The sequence below is a fragment of the Canis lupus genome, chromosome 17, assembly GCF_003254725.2.
Source record: "Canis lupus dingo isolate Sandy chromosome 17, ASM325472v2, whole genome shotgun sequence".
NCBI classification, from domain to species: Eukaryota; Metazoa; Chordata; class Mammalia; order Carnivora; family Canidae; genus Canis; species Canis lupus.
This window is the reverse complement of record NC_064259.1, coordinates 51,135,655-51,161,149: the sequence shown is the minus strand read 5'-3', so window position 1 is coordinate 51,161,149 and position 25,495 is coordinate 51,135,655. Positions and strand designations below refer to the sequence as shown.

General features: G+C 38.6%; 1 protein-coding gene across 27 annotated transcripts in view; it reads left to right on the top strand.

The window, feature by feature from the left end:
* The window catches only part of DYSF (dysferlin), a 216,353-nt gene that overhangs the window by 163,778 nt on the left and 27,080 nt on the right, over positions 1-25,495 (top strand). For all 27 annotated transcript variants that reach the window (XM_025453527.3, XM_049095371.1, XM_025453520.3 and 24 more), the window contains one exon: positions 19,037-19,135. In XM_025453527.3, coding sequence (XP_025309312.3) covers positions 19,037-19,135 — 99 coding nt within the window. The remainder of the gene's footprint in view (positions 1-19,036; positions 19,136-25,495) is intronic.

The window sequence follows — 25,495 nt, the reverse complement described above, 5'->3', positions numbered from 1 at the left end:
CCAGGACCTATTTTGGAAGGGGATTTTTTTGGATCACTCTTTACTTCTGTCAATTTGGTAGCTTAGATGTCCCCAGGTATCGTTTATTACATTAGTATAAATTTGTATATATTACTACAATCAAGGAAAACATTTCTGTATATGTTCTATTTTCATACTCATTTCTAATTTGGTGATTTGTGTTATTTATCTTTTTTACTTTTATAGTTGTTTTTCATGCAGAGAGTCAGCCCTTCAAAAATTTTGTTATTAGGTTAGTTTCCTTAATTTCTAGTCATTTTTAAAAAAATATTTTATTATTTATTCATGAGAGACACACAGAGAGGCAGAGACACAGGCAGAGGTAGAAACAGGCTCTCTGAAGGAGCTCAATATGGGGACTCGATCCCAGGATCCCAGGAGCATGACCTGAGCCAAAGGCAGATGCTCAACCACTGAGCCACCCAGGTGCCCAGTTTCTAGTCATTTTTAAGCTTTCTTCCTCTGAAATTCCTGTTATATATATTTTGGATCTCTTAGGCCATGACTTCATATCTCTGTCTCTCTCTGCCCGCACCCCCCCATCTCTGCATTGTTCAACTTTTTTTTTGAAGGGGGTATTAATCTACATTTTTTTCTCAAAATTCCAGAACTTTAAAATCTTGTTTTTTTTCATACTCGAGTCCTTATTCCATCTAGAATTGCTTTGTGTTGTGTACAAAGTGTGAGATAGAGATTAGATTTCTTTTTTTCCCCTATGTAGCTAACCACTGAATTCATATCATCATAGAATGACCTGTCCTTTCTTGATATATAAGGACAATTGTGTCATATGTGAGGTTTCCATATAAGTGTGGGTTGGTTTGTGGTTCTCTATTCTGTTCCGTTGGTCTTTCCCTGTACTCTACTGTCTAATTTTACTGTAGCTTTATAACAAGCCTTCATATCTGGTAGAGGAAATATTTTACCTTGTTCATTTTTAGAAGTGTCATTGCTATTTTTGTCTTTTGCTTTTTCCATCTCAATTTTAGAATTAGCTTGTCAACGTCTTTAGAAAAAGTGTTGTGATTTGTGATTGAGTGAATTTCTGGATCAATTTGGAAAGAACATTTTTATAATATTGTCTTTTGAACACATACATGATATATCTCTCCATTTATTTGTTTTTTTTTTAATGTTTTCAATAAACTTTTATAATTTTCTCCAAAAAAGCCTGGTACAACTTTTATTAGATTTCATTCCTCCCATTTTGTGCTTTATTGTTATTTTTACTTGGATTTTTAAGGGTACGGTACATTTTCTAATTATTTTTTGCTTGTATATAAAAGAAATCTATTCTCATATATTGATATTATATTCAGAAACTTTGCTAAACTCTCTTATTAATTCTACTGCTTTATTTTTTTGGGTTTTCTGTGTAATCTATCATATAATTTGTGATTAATCTCAGTTTTGATTCTTCTGTTTCTTTTAATTTCTTTTTCTTTTTTTATTATTTCCTTTTCTCATATTATTGCACTGGCTAGGATCTTCACTTTAATGTTCTATGTAACTGATAATAGAATATTCTTATCTGCTCTAATTTACAAGTAAATATTTTTATGTTACACCACTGGTGCAGCAGGTGAATGATTACTAGTTAGCTAAGAGTTTTTATCATGAATAATGTGAAATTTTACTGAATATTTTTTATGTATCTGTTGAGGTGATTGTATAATTTGTTTAATCTGTTAATGTGAATTACATTAATAGATTCTTTAAATGCTAAAACAACTTTGCATTCCTGAAACAATCTATCCTGGTCATGATACATTATTTATTATTATTATTATTATTATTAATTTCTACATTGCTAGATTCAGTTTGCAAATATTTAGTTTAGGAATTTTTTTGCATCAGTTATTGTGTGAGTGATAATGGCTTGAAGTTTCTTTTTCTGATACTGTTTTTTTCAGGTCTTGATATTTAGTTAACACTAATCTTATAAAATGACTTGGGGGTATATATACTCTTTTTCTAATCTTTGAGTGAATGAAAAAAGATTAACATTATTTGTTGCCTGAATGGTTGTAGATTCATTTCTAAAACTAGTATTAGTTTTCTAAATCATTTCTAAATCTAGTATTTTTCTTGGGGTTATTTTAAATTGCTGATACAATTTGAAAAAAATGTTTATAGGAACTTTGAGGTTTTCTTTTTCTATGTGAGTCACTTTTGGTGATTTATATTTTATTGCAATTTATCCATTTCTTCTTAAATATTATTGACATAGCATTTCTCACAATAACTTTTTACTTTTCAACTTTTTTCTTCTTCTACTTATGTTCCTTTTAATTCCTAAGGTTATATTTTATTATTCTTGTCAGAATTTGTCAGATTTTTTTTTTAGTCTTTTCAAAGAACTGATTTTTAATCTGTTGATATTTTATTGTTTCCTTGTTTTCTAGTTTATTAATTTATCATTTCCTTCCTTCTGTTTTTGGGGAGGGTTATTATATTTTTAACCTCTTAAGGGCTATGCTTAGTTCATCAATTTTCAAATTTTTTCATTTCGGGGATCCCTGGGTGGCTCAGCGGTTTAGCACCTGCCTTTGGCCAGGGGCACAGTCCTGGGATCCCGGGATCGGGTCCCGCGTTGGGCTCCCGGCATGGAGCCTGCTTCTCCCTCTGCCTGTGTCTCTGCCTCTCTCTCTCTCTCTCTGTCTATCATGAATAAATAAATAAAATCTTAAAATTTTTTTTTCTTTTCTTATATAAGCATTTAGGGCTATAATATTTCCTCTAAGTACTGCTTTATGCATCCCACAGGTTTTGATGACTTTTTTTGTTGTTTTTTGGTCATTTTCCAGTTCTGAGTATTTCCTGATTTTTGCTATATTTCTTTTTTGACACTTGATCACTTAAGAGTAGGTTTTAGAAGTTCCTAGCTTATGTTTTAAGTTATCTTTCTGCTACTGGTTTCAGCTTAACTGTGCTATGGTTCAGAAAATATGGTCTGTGTGTTATGGTTCTTGACATTGGCTTTATGATCTATTATAAGATAAATTTTTGCAACTCTGTGTGTGCTTGGAGAGAATGTCTATTCTCCAAATGTGTTTTATATATAACACATCCATTTAGATCAGACTTGTTAATTGTGTGATTTAAATCTGTTTTTATTCTGATTTTTGTATGTGTCATTCATTAATTTCTGAGAGGGGTATATTAGAACATCTTGCTTTGATTTGATATTTGTCATTTTATCCTTATGATCCTACCTACTTTTACTTTATATATTTTATGCTATGTTACTAGCCATAAAGACATTTAGAATTCACATATCTTCCTGGAAAATTGAATCCTTTAATGATATGTAGTAAACCTCTGTCCATTTGCTTTTTAAAATCTCTACTAATGAGACTGTCTGCTTTGTCTCTTGTAATATAGCTACACCAACTTCCTTTGGTCAGTATTTTCCTAGTATACCTTTTTCTATTGCTTTACTTTCAACTTTTCTGTGACTTTATGTTTTAGGTGTCTCTTTGGTGAATAGCAAATAGACAGATTCTGTTTTCCATTCCTTCCTCCCTTTTCAGGTTTGAAACTATACATTGTTTTTATTCTGTTAGTGATTAGTATAGAAACTCTATCATGCATATTCAGCTTAACAAAGTCTAATTAATATTTATAGCCTCCTCCAGAATATTACAAGGAACTTAGAATACTTTCATTCCAACCATATACCAATTTATAAACTTCAGTTCAATATTTTAGTTTTACCTTTATAAAAGATATTTATTTATTTATTTATTTATTTATTTATAAAAGATATTTAAAAAACAGTATCATTGGGACGCCTGGTGGCTCAGGGGTTGGGCGCCTGCCTTCGGCTCAGGTCATAATCCTGGGATCTGGGATCAGGTTCTGCATTGGGCTCTCTGCAGGGGGCCTGCTTCTCCCTCTGCCCGTGACTCTGCCTCTCTCCTCAGTCTGTGTCTCATGAATAAATAAATAAATCTTAAAAAAACCCACATCATTTTGAAAAGTAATCCATTTTCTGTTAACTATACTCACATTTACTATTTTGTTTTGTATGCCAGTCTTCTTTCTCCTGGGTCGTCTTCCTGAATTAGAGCTTATGGAAATTCCTAGAATTAGAATCAATTCATTGTAAACTTTCTCACATTTTAATTATTGTTTGAAAATATTTTTATTTCACCTTTATTTTGGAAATACTAGTTTTACTAACTAGTAAATAAAATTAATACTAGTCTTATTTCACCTCTATTTTAGATATACTAGTTTTACTAACACTTATTTTCTAACACTTATTTTTCAGCAGTTTGAAGGTACTATTTTACTATCTTCCTGCTTCCATTGTACTGTTGTCTTCCTAAATCTGAGAACTGTTTTTTTTTTTTTTTTCCATTTTATTAGTCCTGGTAAGTTCTCAACCACTCTCTCTTTAAATATTACACATTCTGCATTCTCTCTATTGTTTCCTTATGGAACTCTGATTAGATAGATATATGGTGGACCTTCTCTGTTCTCCATGTTAGTTTTAACTCTCTCTCACATATTACTTGTTTCTTTGTGTTGCACTCTGACTGATTTTTGAAGACAGATCTTCTAGTTCATTAAGTCTTTAGTTGTTTCTAAAGGCTATTTGACCCCATCTATTGAGTTTCTAGACTTAAGAATTATATTTTTATCTCAAAAGGTTCTTCCTGCAATCAGCTTTATTTTTGAAAGCCTCTTGTTCCTTTGACATAATTTTTAATGTCTTTTTTTTCTTTTAAACAGCTTTGTTTACCCCCTAAATAGTCCTATTTATGACAATTCTGTTTCCTATTGTCTTCACAGACCTGATATGCAGTTGGTGTTTCTAGCTGACTCTTGCTCATGGTGCCTTGTTCCTTATGTGTTATACTATTTTTGATTGTGAACTCATGTTCCTTGGAACTTTATCTGAGAGTTTTCTGAGGCCTGGATGAAAGTTACATTCTTTCACAGAGGATATGTGTTTACTTTACCAGATGCCTGGAAATGCTACAAACCCAGATTCACTAAAACTAAATGTTTGGCTGGGGCTTTTTGGGCTCCACAGTTAGTTTGCATTTTGGTGCCTTATTTTTTTGGATTTTTGCTTTCTCATTTTCCCCCAAGGATTTTTTTTTTACATTCCCATCAGCTCAGGCATGCATTTAAAAAGAATTTTAAACATAGCTTATCTGTTAATTTGGGAGTTCTTGGAGAGTTTCTCTGGCCCTCTTGTTTGTCATTTTGCTAGAAATCAATGTCTTTGTTATAGTTTTACATTTAACGTCATATTTGTCTTCATGCAGGTTATATGTCCTTCAGGACTGCATGCTCCAACTTCATGAAACTTCCTACCAACATAAAGTAGCCATTTGTTTTCTTCTTCTTTTTTTTAAAGATATTATTTATTTATTCATGAGACACACACACACACACACACACAGAGAGACTGAGAGAGAGAGGCAGAGATATAGGCAGAGGGAGAAGCAGGCTTCCTGCAGGGACCCTGATGCGGGACTCAATCCCAGGACCTCAGGATCATGCCCTGAGCCAAAGGCAGATGCTCAACCGCTGAGCCACTCAGGCTCCCCTGTTTTCTTCTGTCTTTTACTCAGTTCTTTAACATAACACTTGTCTTCATCCTCCTATTACTCCATTTCTTTTGAACCTTATTCTCTTCTATCTGTCCTTCCAGAGGAAGTACTTGCTTGTCAAGTTCTGGAAGCTCAGTTGGCTCTGTCCATCAGTGCATGGGCCCCCTTATAATCTCAAACTTTTATAGAAAGAAGAGGAAAATAGTCTAAGATGGCTATATCTTGCCCTGTGAGGAATCCAGCAGGATTTTTCCAGAAGGAAAGCAGGATCAGAAGTTTTCCCCCTTGGACTGAAGAGCTTGTTTTCTATGTTTATCTTGGCAGCTGGGTGTTAACTAACTAGGTTAGGGCCATGGTCCTTGCCTATGGATGCCTATGTAAGGAGTTTCTGAAGTAAAAGAGAGCTGACTCTCTCCCATCAGGCCCACCAAGCAGGGTTATTCTTTGGGGAGGTTTCTACAGTATTGTGTGTGGATCCTCACCCTTGTGGGTTCAGACACCTGATGAGTCCATTTTCTTAGGTCAAGATACTTATTATTCAAGTCTCAAACTGAGGTTGCCAGTTTATGAGTTTACAGTGAGAACTATTCCTGCCTGGGGGATGTGACATGAGATTATGGCCCAGCCCATGATATCTTACAAATTCAGGAACTGGGAAGCCAAGGTGTGATGGGAGATGAGTAAAGAATCAGAATGAGGAGAGATAGTTCTGTGACTTGAAACTTTGTGGCAGCTGACCAAGATGGACAGATCCACCTATCTCCAAAGGTTCAGGCCATCCCAAGGGTGCTGATGTGCACAACTGTCAACAGTCAACCCTTCCTTCTCTTGTACTTGTGGAACTGGCCAATTCCTTTTCTCACCGACATATTCTTTCTCTAGATGTATTAATACAGCCTACCCATTTAGGGTTAAGGCTTAGTGTAAGAGCCACTCTTCTGCTTTGAGGTGATTTTGCCTGTCCTTGCCCTGAACCACTCTGCATTGATTTCACGGTCTAATTCTCCGAGGGCAGCCCTATTTCCCTTAATTCCAAGTTTTGGGGGAATGCCTCGTTGCAGCTCATGAATACTGACAACAATTTATCCAAAGACTTTGAAGCAAAGGTTTTTTGAGCAAAGGAATCAATTACAGGGTGTGGCTCCCAAGTGAGGAAGCATTTCCAGAAGGCATCCAAGGCAGTTTGTCTCAGAACTTCACGGTTGCACCTCTGAACTTGAGCATTTGAGGGGGAGTGTTTTAACTTCAATAACCGAACAGTTTTACCTGTCCTTTGGTATCTAGCAGATGTGCTAATTAGGTAGATACTTATCTCCTCCTTAAAGTAGGTTTCCTAAGGACATGCATTTGGCAATATTGGTTTAGCACGAATTACTGTATGTGCTTGAAAGTACAAAACTGTACTTCTTCAAAAATATCTCCGGTTCAGATGTGTTGCCAGAGCAGCCTGGCCTCCCCCCACTCCCATTAGTTCTGATGAGAGAGGTTTGATGCCTGTCACTGCGTGTAATCTGGACCTTCCTTTGTGAGTCATTCCTTCTCTCATTTTCTCAGAGCAAATACAAATCGCCCATCAAATGACAAGTGAAGGCACAGGGGAGGCAAGGGGAGGGAAATCAGAGCCGAAATCTGTTAGCTATTTGGAGTAATTGGTTATTTGCTGTGTTTGCTGGTTGGGAAGCAGAGCACATACTTTACGGTCTCTCCTGTTACGGGGGCTGGAGTCACCCGCAGATATTGGATCCTCGTTGCCGGAGCCCTTGGCTCCAGGCGCCTTTCCCCTCCTTGGCATTCCTGTGGTCTCCTCGGGGGTGCACCCCTCCTCCCTCGATGCACACTGCAGGGGGGATAGCCCGGGGTGAAACTTGTCTGGCAAACTCCAGGGCCTCATCAGGCAGGAGGAGGCCCCAGCCCCCTGCAACCAGCCCTCCTTGTCTCTGCCTCCACCCCGTCATACTCCCCTCTTCCCAGAAGGTCTTTCCTCTGGTCCACGAGGGACCTGTTTTCCCATCCAAAGAAAAAAGATTCATCTCAGAGACAAAATTCTCCACTCCCTGTGGAAATCTGCAGGGTGACAAGTTCTCCCTGAGGTCTCATTTCATGCCTTCCTATCAGTAACTGTCCTGTCCCTGTCTCCTCCTGCCCTCTAGCCTGGGTCAGGACAGTGCTTTGAACTTGGTGCAATGCTCATGGCTGAGTAAAAATCCCCTGAGGATGTTCATTGAAGCTTATTAACCAAGCCAGTGTTTTTAACACCTCTCTGACATTAACTGAAGGGTAGGAAACCAGACCGAAGTAACAGCAAGTTCAAAATAGAAAATATTTGAAAAGTAATGTGATTTTGTGTATGAAAATGCACACAGTAACTAGAAAGTGGGTTGACTTTGGCACATAGTAGGTTCCCCCAGAATACTTTTAAAATAGAATTTAAGATAGCTAAGATTAGTGTCTGTAGTTTGATGAATGCTTTAGCAGTCCCAGGAAAGCCTTCAAAAATAGTTTTTCTCTTAAGTAGATTGTTGGAACTCTTGCTGAGCAAAACTGTCTACATAAGCAGAATGAAGAAGGTAAGGAAAACTTTTGCCCAGGCCCTACTGGAATCATCACAAAATCTGAATTCATGATGTCTCATTGCTTTCTTCATAAGTGAGAAGACTGTGATAGAATCTTCTTTCATTCACCCTACTGGATAGATCCCATTCCTCTAGGCTTTCTGCATGGGTGTATATGGTCATGCTGTCCTCAGAGGATCAAGTCATGAGCTCATGTATCTTATCTACCTTAGACACCAGAGTTGGGAGAGGACTAGTAAGCTGGCATTCCACAGAGGTTCCCTACCCCACTTGGGTCTCCCATCCGGAACAGGCCAGTAGTCAAATTATTAGGTCCTGACCCTTCTCTGCTTACCATCTGCTTGACTTTGCTAGATTTCAGGCACACTTACTCACTGGGCCTTTTGGAAACAATTCAGCATTTTGGTTAAAGGTCTTCCCTTCCCTCCCACTTCTGTTGGTCCAGCTTGAAGTCAGAGTAAGCAGAGTAATGATCTCTATGACAGACACAAAGGTAGGAAGACTATAGGGAATGTCAACAAGAGGTTGAAAGCCCAGTGTTTCACTTGTGGAAATAATTAAGTCATTTTTGTTGTGAGTATGTGGAGTTCTGCTGAATCAACATGGTAGCTGGCTGTGGGAATGTGTTTGTGTGGGTTTGGGGGGCATGAGAGGTTTAGTATGAATGGGGGGGCAGGTTTGAAATTGGGGTACTTGCATGTCTGGAGGTTTATCTGGTCTACATGTAGGCATAAGTACTCCAATGCTACGTCTGCATTTGTATATGTGTGTGCACGAACAAATAGTCTCTTGTTGCTTAAGACTTTGGGCATTAATTAAACAATGAGAGGCATCATATCATTATTCTCGTCATGCAGATGTTGAGCTTTAGGGCAGTGTTTGGGGATCAAACTGATGATGTTGGCAGTATCAACAAGGATATTTGTCATGGTAAACTTTACAGGTCATAAAGCCTCTTTGTAGACATCAGTTTAGCCTCACCATAATCTCAGTGTTGCGTTGTATTATTACCATTTTGATGATAATGATTTGTGCTAAGAGAGAACTCACTTTCAACACACACTAGGATATCTACCTCTGGGTTGCCATAGGTAATGAAGTCCTGCTTAAAATTATTTTTAAAAAATAGACTTCTTTTTTAGAGGTGGGTGTGAGTAGTTCCATATAGTGACCCAAGCAAAGTGTAACATTATAACTTTGGTGATAAATGGATTTGACTGGGAACTTTTCTCTTTGATTCAAGTGGTCATCCTGGGAGAGAACACAAGTGAGACCCCCTCCCCACCCTCAATTTTCCTCACTTAACAGAAAGTCAGGCTTAGAATTATTGTTGTCAGTTTTTCGGTTTATATTCATGAAATGTGTTAGGTCCACTGAATGAAAATGAGAGATTAAATGTTCAGTGTGTGCTGTGCTGATTTGGGTCTTCAGAGGGATTAGACTACCCATTACACTGGATCAAGCCCAGAGAAGCATGTCTTTGTTACATGGCTCTGGTTGCTCAGGAACTGAATGCTGGCTATTAGCTGAAATTGGAGAGGCTGCCAGTCCGTGCCTTGATCAGACTTACTTGCTTGGCTGGCTGAATGATGAGGGGCTTTGAACTTTGGGTATGGGGATATAAAGTTTTAATGGCCAGACTTCTTGCTAAAGCCTGAGATGACACTTAGCAATCAAGCCTTTTGCATTTGTTTCTCCTCCTTGCCATGCTCCAAGACTAGATGCTTGGCTATTGCGAAATAAGGTCAAGAGCACACTTGGAATTTGAGAACATATGCCCATTACCCTTCTGGAGTTTTGGATTATGATTCCACTGACATGGGGCAGGGAGTGGAGCTGGCTTTGATAATCAGGGTTAAGACTGGAAGGGCCATCCTATTTCTGTGGGGTTCATTCTTTTAGGTGTGCTAACTTATTCTGGGACTTTCTGAGGGAGAGAAGGAAGAAATGGGCTTGAAATAACTCTACCAGAAGCCAAATTAGTAAACTAGCAGGAATGGTATTTTCAAGTCACGTCTATGAGTGTGTTAAAAACACAACTTGATTTTCCTGTAATTCAATTTAATTTTGAGCTCACATTTTTCCTGATGGCAGAAAAGCCCTGGTATCCTTCAGCAGTTCAGGTTTAAGTGAGTCAGTTCTGGGCTCTTCCTCCTTGCCCTTCCCTTTGGGAGGCAGTTAAATTCTGGATTGGGCTTCCCTAATGTCATGACCTCCACAGGCAGAGATCCCTGATCACCAGTATGTGTCTGCCCTGCCCACATAGGTCTGTTGATTTCCGGGCACTTGGACCACATAGACAAAATGGTATCTCAGCCACAAGATCCTTTCAGGTCCCCTGGCTTTCTCTCTCTTGACTAATTTTCAAGCCCTTCTGGGGAACATGGTACAGTGTGGCTGCTCTTTCATGACACTCTGGGGTCAGGAAATGCTGAGGGTTCTGTGGCTCTCTCTCCCATGACACCCATGCGGTCATCTCTGCCAAGTGCTCCCTGTGCCCATTCCTCTTGTAACTCCTGGGCCGCTGTTTACCAGATCCCCAAAGTTATGGAGGGGTCTCTTTCATATACACTTTGGAGCTAACCTGGGATCAAAACCATCACAAATCTCTTATTATTCCTCCCCTGCTCTATGCTTTTATCTCCTCTAGATAGGGTGGGAAAACTGGCTGGACAAAATATCTTCTTAAACCTATTTTTTAAATAGCAATATTATCTGTTTTTTGGAAATTTAAAAGCCAAATATCTCCCTTCATCCCTGCTGCTTAGGCATTCATATATTCATCAAATATTTACTGAACTCCAAATATGTGCCAGTACTAGGGATGTGTTTGAAGTACTGGGGATTTAGTGTTAAGGAAGATAAAGGTCTCTGCCCTCATGGGGAAGGAGACATAACAAACAAGTACCTAAATAAAATATATGGCATGTCATATGGTAATAATTGCTAGGGAGAAAAAGGAAGGAAGAGGGGATAAGATTTTCTGGGGAAGGGATCCCTGGGTGGCGCAGCGGTTTAGCACCTGCCTTTGGCCCAGGGCGCGATCCTGGAGACCCGGGATCGAATCCCACATCGGGCTCCCGGTGCATGGAGCCTGCTTCTCTCTCTGCCTGTGTCTCTGCCTCTCTCTCTCTCTCTGTGTGTGTGACTATCATAAATAAATAAAAAAAAAAAATTAAAAAAAAAAAAAAAAAAAAGATTTTCTGGGGAAAAGGGTCATGATTTAAAGTCTGGTGAAGAAGGAGGGTAAAGCAGATTGCATTTGAGTCAAGGCTTGAACAAGGTGAAGAAGTGATCCATGTATCTATGAGAGGAATAGAGCTCTTGGTAAGAGCAGGTGGGTGCTGGAAGTGCTCAAGGACCAAGCAGGCCACTATGGCTGGATGTGTTCCATCATATGGGACTATTGTGTTGAGGATATTTTGGGGGACAAGGTTTGAAAGCAGGGATGCCAGTTGGTAGACTAGTGCAATATTCCAGATGGTAGAGAACAGGGGGGTAATGATTTGGGAGAAGTGTTCTGATTCTGAATATGTACTGAAGCTGGCACCAAAAGGATTTGCTAATGGGCTGAATGTGGGGCATGAGGAAATGACTCAAAGGTGATCTCAGGGTTTGGGGCCGAGTATCTGGAAGGAAGGTGTTGCTATTTATTTACATGAGGGAGACTGGAAGGAGCAGGTGGGTGGAGGATGGTCAGGAATTAGATTCTGGATGTGATACATTTGAGATGCTTATTAGATGTGCAGTGGGAGATGTGAAATGGGGACTAGAATTCAGAGAAGTCATTCAGGCTAGAGAGAGCTCAGCATGGGATCCATCAGCATCTGTGCCATTTAAAGATGTAAGTCTCAAGGGGAATCCCAGGGAATGAGAGTGGATGGAAAGAAGAGGTCTGAGCACAGAGCCTTGGGGCACTCACATGATCAAAGTGTGGGTGACCAGGAGCGATCAGTAGAGACTGAGAAGGCTTGGCTGGTGATGGAGGAAGACACCACCTTGGTCCTCTGCAAAGCGAGGGGGATGTTTCAAGGACAGAGGAGTGACTGCTTATATCAAATACTGCTGCTAGATTGATCATTGAAGTCACTGGTGAGCTTGACAAGTTTTGGTTGAACAGAGACAATGGAAAGCAAGAATTAGACACAAGTGTAGCTGACTCTTTGTAAAAGTTTTCCTGTAAAGGGGAGAAAGAAATGAGCTGGGAGCCAAAGGAGAAAGAGTGTTTTCTTTAAATGACAGGGAACTAGTCACATGTTTAAATGCTGATGGAATGACCTAGTAGAGATGGGAATCTGGCCTGGGCGATGGTGAAGAAGATCATGGAGTGGTGCCCTTGAGTAGGCCAAGGGCACGGGACCTAGGGCATGAGTGCAGCCGTTGGCCTTGGGTTGGGATGTGAGCTGAGCATGCGTGGTGATAGGCAGAAAGGCAGGGTGTGGTGCAGGGGCTGGTGAGGGCTTGAGGATGGTCTCTTCTGATTGCTTCTGCTTCCCAAGAGAAGGAGGAAGTAGGGTCACTGCAAGAGGGAGGAGGTGGAGGACGTCTGAGGAAAAAGCAGAAGGTATAGGGTGGTGGTGTTAGGGGATGGGAGAATTCAAGGACTGGGAAATTAAGGTGGTGTGGACGGCCAGCTCCGGGACCCACTTGAGGCTGTGTTGAGAACTTGGAGTGAGAGCAGCACCTGGCTTGCTGTTTCCCTCTGGCCACATTTGGTAGTACGGGGCAGATGCGCCCTTGTGTTAAACCCAGGTTGGGTCGGCTGGGAGTATGGAAGTACATTAGTGCTCCAGAGAGGGGCAAGGGAGTAGAAGCAGGAGGATCAAGGGGTAGGTAGAGGATTGTAGAGGCAAAAAACAGCTACTCAACATACAAATAGAAGCAAAAAATACATACAAATAGAGGCGAATAATAAACTAGTTACCATACAAATTACAATTCTGTTGCACATATCATTTCTGCCCAGGGGGTGGAATTAGAAGTTAGCCTGTGGGATGCTGGCTGAAAAGGGGGACAGGAGCCACTGAGTGGCAGGCCAGCTGGTGTCACCGGGAATGGGAATGAGGAAGGCCACCCCATGTGCTCCTCACCAGCCGTGTGTCTGCCGGGGAGAACCAGCCCCTGGTTCCTGCCTGGAACTGTGAGGGATGAGGCAGTTACAGCTGGGAGGGGTTCTTGAGGATGATTGGGTGTGCTAAAATTTAGATCTTTTTTGGTGACCATTTGATCTTATAAAAATTTTTTTTGACTCATTTCTTTAAGATACATACTTGAGATTCCCGCTTTTATGGTTGTTTTAGAGATTATAAGCTTGTATTTGATCATTTGTTTTTTTTATTTCAACAGCTCCATTGAGATAATCCACATGATATAAGTTCCTATTTATTGTACAATTCAGTGTTTTTTAGTATATTAACAGAGTTGTGCAGCCATCATCATCATCAATTTTAGAACATTTTTGTCACTCCAAAGAGATCCTGTACCCAAGGATACACCTGCCAGCTCCTCCCAACCACTCCCAGCTCTAGGTGACCACTTTTTGTCTCAGGTCTGACTATTATGGACATTTCATATATATGCAATCATAGAGTATGTGGTCTTTTGTGACTGACTTGTTTCACTCAGCTCATTTTTTCAAGGTTCATCCATGTTGTACTGCCCATCAATTCTTCACTGCTTTTTATTGCCGGATAATATGCCATTGTGTGGATATATCACATTTTCTTTATCCATTCATCAACTGATGGATATTCGGATCCAATGTTTTGTCTGTTATGAATGATACTTCTCTGAACATTTCTGCATAAGTTTTGGTGTAGATGTAAGTTCTCATTTCTCTTTGGTTTTACAACTAGGAGTAGAATTGCTGGGTCATGCGATAATTCTCTGTTGAATGTTTTGAAGAACTGCTAGATTGCTTTCCAAAGTGACTGTACCTTTATACATTCTCATCAGTAATGTTCCAATTTCTCTGCATCTTCACCAATACTTGTTATTATCTGACTTTTTATGATAGCCATCCTGGTGGATGTGCAGTGTTTTCTCACAGTTGTTTCAATTTGTGTTTCCCTGTTGGCTAATGATGAGCACCTTTTCCTGTGCTTATTATCCATCTATTGATCTTCTTTGGAGAAATGCCTATTTAAATACACTGATCCTTTTTGGTTGGGCTTTTTGGCTTTTTATTATTGAGCTGTGTGAGTTCTCCATATAATCTGGTTACAAATCTCTTCTCTGGTATATACTTTGTAAGTATTTTCACCTGTTCTGGGATTATCTTTTTATTTTCTTGGTCATGTTTTTTCTGAGGCATCCTGGTATTATCCTTTATTTTAAAAATCTTTAATTTTTAAAATTATGGAAGGAATATGTGCACACCATGAAAAATTAGAAAATTTTGAGTGATGCACAAAAATAGAAGGAATAAACAAAACATTTATAATGTCATTCAGAGGTAATTGCTATGAACATTTGGGGCTTGATCTCTTTACTAAAATGAAATCAAATTATTCATTTTTTAACCTTTTATAAATCCCATTTGTTCTGAATAACTTTCCATGTCAATAAATGTATTTCAACAGCATCATTTTTTATGTTGAATAACATTTAATCATGTGGATGTTCAGTTTCCCAAACAGTTCCTTTCTGTTGGATACTGAAGTTGTTTCCAATTTTCACTATTATGAATGAAGTTAAATCTTTATGCATATCTACCATTACTTTCTTTGGATAGATTTCCAGAACAGGTTGATGGGTCAAAGTGCATGCATACTTTTAAGGCTGTGGAAACATGCAGCCAAATTGCCTTCTGGAGTAAACTGTGGCCAGCTATGCTCCCACTGGCAGTTTTGTGAGAGAGCCAGCCCTTGCCCTAGAAACTAACCTGGTCCACACCAAAGACACAATAATATCATGATCAGTGATAGCTGTAAATACTGACATTGCCCTTATGTGCTAGGCACTGTTCTAAGCTCTTTCTACCTATTGACTCACTTATTCCTCACCATAACCCTATAAAATTGGTACTATTATTTATTCGTTTTAAAGATTATTAAGGCACAGAGAAATTAAGTAGTTATCCAAGGTCACACAGCTAGGAGTGGCAGGATTTGAACTCTGCTAGTCTGGCTCCCAAATCCTAGTTCCCAATCACCCTGATTTACAGCCTTTTTGTGTCCACATCACATGAAAATTATTGGCAGAGGCAGCCCTATTTACAAAAGCCCACAAGGGAGAATTTCTGGTACTATTAAGCACAATATTGCCCATTGCTTTAGGATATTCTTTATAAAATGCTAAGAAAGCTTCCTTTTATTCTTAATTGAATGAGAGTGAGTAAATGGGAGTGAATGAACAGAGAGTTTCATTTAAAACTTAAAAACTGAAGATTTTATCATTTGTTTCTCCCCCTTTCTTATTTGCATGTTATAGATTAGGGGTGGCAATTTTTTTCTTAAAGAGTCAGGGAGTTGGGAGTGCCTGAGTGGCACAGTCAGTTAAGCATCTGATTCTTGTTTTTGGTTCAGGTTGTGATCTCAGGGTCAGGAGATTGAGCCTCACTGCCCCTACACCAACCCCACTTTCCTTCTCTCAAATAAATAAATAAAACCTTTTTTTTTTTTTTTTTTTTTTTTTTTTAAAGAGCCAGAGTAAATATTTTAGATTTGGGGGACTTAAGGTCTCTGTCTCAACTACTCAACTCTGCTATTGTAGCTGAAAAGCTGCCACAGATTATATTTAAATTATAAAAGCAAGTGGCCAGGCCAGTAGGAAGTAGTTTGCAAATTTCTGTTATAGATGATCATGTGGGTTTTCCCTCTTTAATCACTGATGTCAAGCCACTCCTGCATTGTGGAATAATCCCTCTTGACCATGGCAGATCTATTGCTGTCATCTATTAGTATCTTAATGTCTCTATTCAGGAACGGGATTAAGCTGTGTGTGTGTGTGTGTGTGTGTGTGTAATAAAGAATGATCTAATCTTTGAAAGACTGATAGAACTTTGTTCCAAAGGAACCATCTTGGCCTTATGTCTGTTTGGAAGTACTGCTTCCATTTTCAGGGTTACTGATCTCTTCATGTTTTCTATTATTTTTGAATCAATTTCGGGAATTTATGCTCTTCAAGAAAATTTCTCGCTTTATCTACATTTTCCATTTTGTCACTGATTTGGTTGTAGTAAATCTCTTAATATTTTAATTCTCTCCATAATATCTTTCTATTTGATCTTTCTCATTCCTCATGGTGTATCTGCTTCTCAACATTAGATTTGATAATATTTATTTTATTGGTCTTTTGAAAGTTTGCTCTGAGATTTAATTATAATTTATAATACTCTTCTCCTTCCTAATATATTAGTTCTACTTGTCAAATTTTGGTCTTCTTATTTTTCATTTTGCAATTTCTAGAGCTATCAGATTATTTTCATTCTTTTTATATAAAAGCAAGAGAACTTAAGATTGAATTTTTCTTTGAAGACTTTTTTTTTTTTTAAAGATTTTAATTTATTTATTCATGAGAGACACACAAAGAGAGAGGCAGAGACATAGGCAGAGAGAGAAGCAGGCTCCCTTTGGGGAGCCTGATGCGAGACTGGATCCCAAGATCTCAGGATCACAACCTGAGTGAAAGGTGGACACTCAATCACTGAGCCACCCAGGCACACCTCTTTGAGGACAAATCTGCTCTAACCTGAAAATTTGGGGGCAGATTCCTCTCACTGTTGGTATTTTCTAAGTATCTATGATTTTAGTTTTGGTTTTCTCTTTGACCCAGGAGGGTTTTAAAGTGTGCCTTTAAATTTCTAAAAGGTTGAGATTTTTCATTCTTAAATTTCTCATTAGTTTCTAGTTTTACTGTGTTATGCTAAGAGAATGTGACTGATACGGCTTTTTCTTGTACTTTATTGAGATTTGCTTGTGGCTTTTAATTTTTTCTAAGTGCTCCAGTGGTGTTGGAAAAGAAGGTATTCTTTCTGTCTTTAAATCACATGTTTGTCTTCTTAATTGACATTGTTAGTGGTATTCAGATTTTCTGTCTTAATATTCCTTTTTAAAAAAATTATTGGGTTTTTCAAGATTGTGGGAAGTGTAACAACTCTCCCACAACTAGTGTGCTTCTGTTATTTCTTTGGACAGAACACACTGGTTGGTTGCCTATTTGTGCCTGACTCTGAGCCTGAATCATAAACTCAAATCTTTAAGTATCTGGGCTGGGGAAAAGAAGAAAGACTTAGGAGGGATTAGCTAACCTGGCTTCCAATCTAGCCATTTCTATTTGTGTGCAATATATGCTTGCGTGTTGGTGTATGTACTTTTGTGGGGTATATGTGCATTGCAGTATAAACATCTCTCTTGGGAATGTCTATGTAAATATAGTTTTCTGTGTTATGCCTTTGGTATATATGTCTGCATATGTTCAGTCACCCATGGCATCTTTCTCTTTAAATTAAACTTACCATATCAGGGCTAGGATGGGCCTTGCCTCAGTGCTGGCTTTTTCTAGAGTGGTTACAAGCCAGAAACTCTGCTATGCTGTCTCTAACTCATCTGAATGGCCTTTTCTCTCCTCTGGCTGCAGAAGGCCCTCCTGGTAAGTTGGTCTGACAATGATGCGCTCTGTAGACTCAGCCTTACTCTGATACCCATACTCTGTGCTGTGTGTCTGGGGATCACATTCTGGCCACACAGTGGGTGATAGGGCCACACTACCAGTATGGGTGGAGACTCTGATAACTTCATCCTACCCTGTCCTCTTTGTGCCTGCTCAGGTACTGTTGGCCTGGTTCTAGCTGGTTCTCACCCATAAGAAGCCAGAACTCAAAGGACTGAACATTAATTTAAAGGGAGCCACCAGCATTTTCACAATCTCAATGATTTTATAGTATCAGAGCAGAATTTTGGGAGATCTCCTAGCATACCCCTATACAGAGGAGGAAAAGCAAGTTCCAGATGGGCTTTCCTCACACCTTGTCTTTGGCCCTTCCCACTAACTGAGTGAGTTTTAATGGTATTGACAGGCACAGAATGAGTGCCCAGCTCTAGGGAGGATTTGGAAGGAGACTGAGGAAGAATGACCGTCCTGCCTTCAGGAGGCTTGCTGACTCCCTGGGTGATGGGACAGTCACATCTAGACAGGACAGAGCTGGAGGAACATTCTAGACACAAGAGCTAAGAGATGCTATAGACATACCATGTGCAGGATGTGTGGAGCTGAGAAGATGTAACACATCCCATAACGGTATGTGTTACAACAGAAAGACAGGGGAGAGAGTGTATTGTCACAAACTTCTTTTCTTTTCACCTAATTTCCTCCATATAGCATACTGCCTTTTGAATAATGAGAACTTAGTAAGCATTTGTTGATTTTCAGGAACTCTGCCTTGATTTGACCTTGGGAAGGCTAAGTTCTGATTTCTCATGCTTCTTTTTTAGGAGCTGGGAAGGCAGGATAGCTCTTTGGGGTCTGAATTCTCCTGGGTCTACTGCATTTATTCATAAATACCACATTACTGACATTTTCCCTTAAAGAGTTACTATATGTATCTTCTGAGGGTATGACAATGATCATGTCCACATTACAGAAAGGAAAAGGGAGGCCCAAGAGCTTAACAGCATCACACAATGAATGAAGGGCAGAGCCAGGACCAGAGCCTCCTCTCAATGCCAAGCAGGTGTTCAAATGTTTTTTCTTATCTGGTCTGTGCAGTCTGTCCCTGGAGTGATGGGGAGTTCTGGCTGTCTGCTTCCTGGAACTCATCCAATAGGAGAGCTTTCAAGTCCATGCCGTCCCTTTCTGGACGTGTCTGGTCCAGAAAGGCCTTGCTCGGCAAATTCTGTTTCTGAAGTTATCTCTTTTTTTCTATCCACTTAGGAGGAAGAGTTCATCGACTGGTGGAGCAAATTCTTTGCCTCCACAGGGGAGAGGGAAAAGTGCGGCTCATACTTGGAGAAGGGCTTTGACACTCTAAAGGTGAGGCCTTTCTGCAGTGTGCTCTTTGGCTAAAAGACCCTGGGCACACATGAAGGACAGTGGGGGTGCCACAGAAGACAAAACATATACTCATATGTCACTTCCTTTGACTATATGTGTGTATCTCCTCATTCGGTGCCTGAGAGCCAATGAGTCCTGATGAATTAATTGAGGTGAGAAAGGTCACCCACTGATTTAGAGCAAGAAGTTAGTGTGGGCTGGAATTACCAAGAAAGTATTTTTGGAAGAATGTTGAAAAATACTGAAGTATTTATGGGTGAAATAATGCCTGGCCTGGGGTTTGTTTGAAGATGCTTAAAAAAAAAAAAAAAAAAAAAAAAAAAGAAAAGAAAGGAAAAGAAAAAGAAAGAAAGGAAAGAAAAATAAACAGGAAGATAGATGATATGAGTGGCCCTCTGGTAGATTTTCAAAATATTAAAAATTATGAAAATTGCAAAATATTGAAAACTGTTAAAGCTTGGAGATGGGTACTTAGGGATTTGTTATACTATTCTGTTTCTTTTCAAGTTATTTGAACTTTTCTATAATAAAAAATTTTTATTAAAATGAAAAGGAAAAAGTCAGCATGAGAATGTAGCTCTGATTACTCCACCTCTACAGTTGGGACAGAAATTGCCTAAGAAATATAAAAATATGGTAAACTTTGTTTCCATTGAAAAAAAAAAGCACCCCCTATCTCCCCCCAAAGCCAACCAACCAAACAAAAACAAAGCCAGGGATGAGTCAGCCAAATTCTGGTATTTTGAGGAAATTCCATAAATACAATTACGCTTTTTAAAAGTAGACTCCTTTTAAAAAAGATAACCAGAGGTGACTCAAAGTTACACCCCGAAGAGGATCCTGGAGCGGGTTGCCAAATGCATGCAGGATGCTGTTACAGTAGAATTGCAGATAAACAAGGAATAGTATTTTAGTATAAGTATCTTACATAATTATTAGATAAGTATGTCTTATGCCCCAATTGCATGTGACATACTTATCTAACAAAATTACTTGCTATTTATTTGAAATTCAAATTTGAATGGGTGTCCTGTATTTTGCCTTGGTTTATCTGGCATGCCAGCTTAGAGGAAGTATGCAAAGGCTGTTAGAGACAGGAAAGGGGCCCGAAGAGCATCCCAAAGAGGACTGGCTGAATGGGATTGGAGGCCATTTGGAGTGGTGGGTGGTCTGGGCTTTCAGGTAGCTCTGCTGGCTGAAAGCCTTTGGTGGCCACTCTGGAGGGTGATTCTACAAGGTGGCAAGAGTTGTCTCTGACACACTAGGGGCCTCTGGGTGAACTGTGGCTGGAGGCCTGGATGTGCAGAGATGAGGAGAGCAGTGGATCCAAAGGCATAGGCCTCCTTAGGCAGCAAATTCTTCATTGACTTACAGTTGGGTGTGTGAGGTTGGGCAAAGAGACTAAACTATTTGTGTACCAGGAAGAAGGTCCGACACATTAGGTCTGGCATGTGGTACTGTGGCCTTGCCAGAAAATGAGAGAAACCAAGAGTGAGGACTCCTGCCAGCGTGGCCCATGGCCCTGGCCCCTTTGCTGCTCCCTCAGAGGCCGGACATAGAACTGGCGCCCAGCCCTCCAGACTGACCTCTCCAAGGAGATCTCTGACAGTGTCCAAGTGAAGATGGACCATCCAAAACAAAACACATTCAACCTGTTTCTGGGGGAAAAAAACAGACCTGGAAGGAACACTGGTCCTTTAAGCATAAGTAAATCAAAGAAATCCACCACCAAGAGTTTTTGTAAAATAGCCTGTAGCAATATGGAGAGAATGGAGAACACAATGGGTAGGGAAAAAAACTCATATTTTGGAAATTACTAGCATGGGGGAAATGTACAACTCATAGTATCGGTAGCAAAGATAGAAAACAAAAGATACAAACAAGAAAGCATAAAAAAACAGAAATCCTAGAAAAACACAATAGAAAAATAATACATATTTCTTTTCCTAGTAAATGAAAATATATTAAGCTTCTCTAATAAGTGATAAGGGCTCTCAGATGAGATAAAATTCAAAACTCACTAGACTGTTCTTAAGAGGTATGTCTAAAATAGTACAACTTAGAATATCTAAAAAATAAATATTTTGGCAAACAAAATAAGTGCAAATAAAAGAGAAACATATAATTTAAAGTAAGAAGCAAAGGAAACAAAATGGGGTGTTTTATATAAATAGAAGATACACGTCTCAATGAGAAAATGCCCACACATTCATGTACAGGACAATAAAGCTTAGAAATATTTAAAGCAAAAATGTTTGAAAGTTCTAAACTCATACCTCACACAAATGAAAGCAAGAAATGAGAGAAATTAAAGTTGCAGTAGGGTCTTTAATGCACCTCTCTCCTAGGCAGATGAAGCAGAAAGTAAATAAATAAGGAAATAAGAGATCTGAATAACAAGGTAAAATATTTTTAAGCTACATTAAAAGTAGATTTAAAATAGAGAATAAAAATAATAAAAAATAGAGAATATAATTTTTCCTAATGCTCAGAGAATATTTACCAAATTTGATTCCATATTAGTTTAGCAATAAATTACCAAAAACAGAAATCATACAAGACAGATTAAAATGCAATAAAATGAGAAATTAATAACAAAAGTTTAAACAAAAAGACCAACCACTTGGAAATTTAAAAAGTATTTTATTGAGACTTCCAGTACGAACATGGCTGCATAAGTCAGCATTTTTCCCCTTTTCTTCTGGAAATCATTCAAACCCACAAACTCCATTTTCAGTAAAAGTTGGAAACAAATAAAACCCGCAGACTCCAAGATACATGTAAGGGCTGTCCAAAGGCAACCAAGATTGGGTAGAAGCCACTCGGCAGTAAATGAAGAGAAAACGATGATAGGTTATAGTGGTAGCAGATCTCAGAAAACCCCATCCTTCCTAATAAAAGAATGTTGAGAATTATTGAAGACAGGTTATAGGCTCATGGGTGCTTGTTATCGGTTATCTTTACTTTTGTGTGTGCTTGAAAACTTTCAAACTGAGTAGTGAAAAAAAAAGTTCCTGAAGTTGAGGTTTCACCATGGAATATAGAAGTGATCCACTTTGTTCACAACAATGGATATGCGAACATTGGAGTCAGGTTCAGGCTGGTGACAAATGCTTTTCACACCTGGTCTGGTTCAGAGAAGCAGAGAAGGGGGAGCTACACAAGAATCATAGATGAGCCATATTTGCAGGAAGCAGTCTGCATCTGTGGTTGGAACAAAGGAAGTAACTGGGCCAAGAGAATCCAATACATTTAGTGACAAGTAATTGTAAAAGAACTATTAGGGCATTCATTCAGAAATATCATGAAAAAAAGAAAATATAAATCAAAACTTAACCAAAAGAAGAGGATCTATACCTATCAAAAATTTTGCCAACGGGCAGATGAAATGAAATATGTTGCTATGAACTTTACAGAAGTGGGACAGTCAGCATGCAAAGCAGAAATGAAAGAACTCAAGGGGTGATGAGATAAGAAAAGATAAACTGAACTGGTAGGATTCTGGAAACAAGGAGAAGAACACATAAAATTGGAAGGCATGCAGGGCAGATGGCCACAGTGGAAAACACAGGAAGGGGTAGAGGACAGAAATGATGAGAGTAAGCAAAATGATATGGGAATAACAAACAGAGGTATAAAACAAAAAAGAGAAAATGACAGATCCAGGAGTCGGGAAAGGAGATCCAACACTTGCATAATTGGAGTCTCTAAGAAAGACAACCAAAAGAATGAAATAAAACAAATAGACATTGAAGAGTTTAATGGAATGTCACAGGAATGAAAGAATACTCAAATATATACACTACAGTGTCCACTGGGAGTCAGGAAAAATCGACCCAGCTTGGTCAACCCTGAAACATATCCTAGTATATGTTATTGAACTTTAGGGATAAAGAATTTTTGTGGCAGTCATACTGACTGCCCATACACGACCCCCAAAACATTAAGTCATTTAAAATAGGAAATAAGTCAAGGCAGCTTCAGTTTCCCCATTACAATATTTAATACTCCAAGACGGTAATGTGCCATGTGTAAGACCTTCAAGGAGAGAAAGGGTGGCCCAGGATTTATATTCAGCCTATCTGCCTTTTGGAATGATAGCTACAAAGGGTGCATATTTCAAGAACTGGGGTATGGGTCTCGTACTCCCATCTTGCGGAGCTCCTAGATATTGAACTTAGTCAATTAGGAGATAACTGGGAAAGCCAGAACAAAGGGAATGGTTGTGATCATATTTTGCCTTAGACCTACAATGAGCATAAATGGAAGGATTAGGGTAACTGGACAGAACATAAATATATACAGGAAAAATGTGGAAGTAACAAAAATCAGGCGCAGGGGTGCCTGGGTGGCTCAGTTGGTTAAGTGTCTGCCTTCAGCTCAGGTCATGATCCCAGGGTCCTGGGATCGAGCCCTGCATTGGGCTCTCTGCTCAGTGGGGAGTCTGCTTCTCTCTCTCCCTCTGCCCTTCCCCACTGCTCGCGTGTTCTCTCTCAAGTAAATAAAATCTTGAAAAAAATTAGGCACAGAAAGAAGGAAGAAAGATGATGGGATACAGAGTAAGTACATGGATTGCCATGTTATAGAATAGATAGAGTTGACAGATAATACTTAAAATTGGCAAATCAAATAAGAGGAGTATAAGCAAATAATAAGCAAATAGTATGGAGTAAATACTGCTTAAAATTGAGTGAGGGAGAGAGAGGGAGTTAAAATTCCATCATTTTATCATTGCTATAGTAGGGAACTCATAGATATTGTCCCTAATGACATACAGAACTTAGAGAATTTCTAATATATATAAATTTATAATAATATTAGAATATAAACTCAGCTTATCAGAAATGTACACACAGAGTAAACAGACCATGCAAAATGTAAAAAAGATTAGCGAAATTGGAAACTGTAACATAAACCTATTATATGACTATGCAAATATAATATAAATATATGTAAAATAAAAATTAAAATATAATAATATAAATATATAATATAAAATATATAATATAATATAAATGTAAACCCAGATCAGATATATCTATCATATCAATGAATGTCATATCAATCACTCGATTACAAAATTTAAATCAGATCTCAAAGCAAAATCTAACTCCAAAATAAGGAGATTCGTGGAGGTTGAAATGAAAGATGGTGAAAATGCGTGTCTGGCAAATGCAAGCGAAAAGAAAGTGGAAGTCACCATCTTCTTATTAAATGAGAATGGATTCAGGTCCCCCAAATTAAATGAGACAAAGAATGACACTTTATAACATTAAACCATGCAATTCCAGGAGATGACAGTTATGAGAATATCTATGTGCTGAATAATGCAACATCAATATTTACAAAACAGAAATTACAGCAGATGGAGATGGAGGAAAGAACTAGTAGGTAGGGGAAGCTTATTTTTCTCTCCTCTTAGTTCATGTCAGTTTCAAGGGAACACAAACATAAGAGGATACAGAAAAGATATAGAAAAGAGCATAGTTATTCACCTGATTGACTCCTGTAGCCTGAAAACAAAGACCATACCTTTGGCACAGTTCCAGAGATGGACCACATTACAGATCCTGAAGAGAATTTTAATAAAATTCAAAAAATGGCATACCTCTGACAATGATTTTTGATTATAATGCAGTAAAATGAGAACTTAATAACAAGATCAAAAGCCCAAAAGTTCTTTCCTACTAGACAATTAAAAAAGAAACCAACCAAATCTCTCTTTTAACAGTTTTTGGTGAAAGAGAAAACACAAACCCACACTGCAGAATATCTGGGAAACAAGGATAAAATGCCACATACTAGAATTTACTTGTTATAGCTAAAGCAGCATTCAGAGGAAGTTTATAGCCTTACAAGCTTATCTTAATGAAAACAAAAGAATGAAAAAAAAAAAAGCATCTAGCTCTTGGACCAAATAAAACAAAACAAATAAAACTGTAACTATGGCATGGCAAGAAAATGAATATGATAATGTCACAGTCAAAACAAATGGGACCGTGCCAAAGCAGTAGTAAGCAGAGACAATTTTATAGCAACAAGCATTCTCCTTATCAGAATAGGGGGAGAAAAGTAAATAAAGCTTCAACGGAAGAAGTTACAGAGAATTAAAAAACCCTTAAAGCAGGGGGAAGAACTAAGTAATAAAAATAAAAGCAGAAATAAACAGAAATAAGGAACTGGAGCAGAGGAAGTAGTAGAATTGACAAGTGAAGGAACTGTCCTTTGAAATGCTTAAAGTATATAAAGGGATCAAGAACATGTTCAAAATGGTACATATCAAATATTAAGCCAATAACTAGCGGTTATTTTTGAGAATCAAAATGAGAGACAAAAATA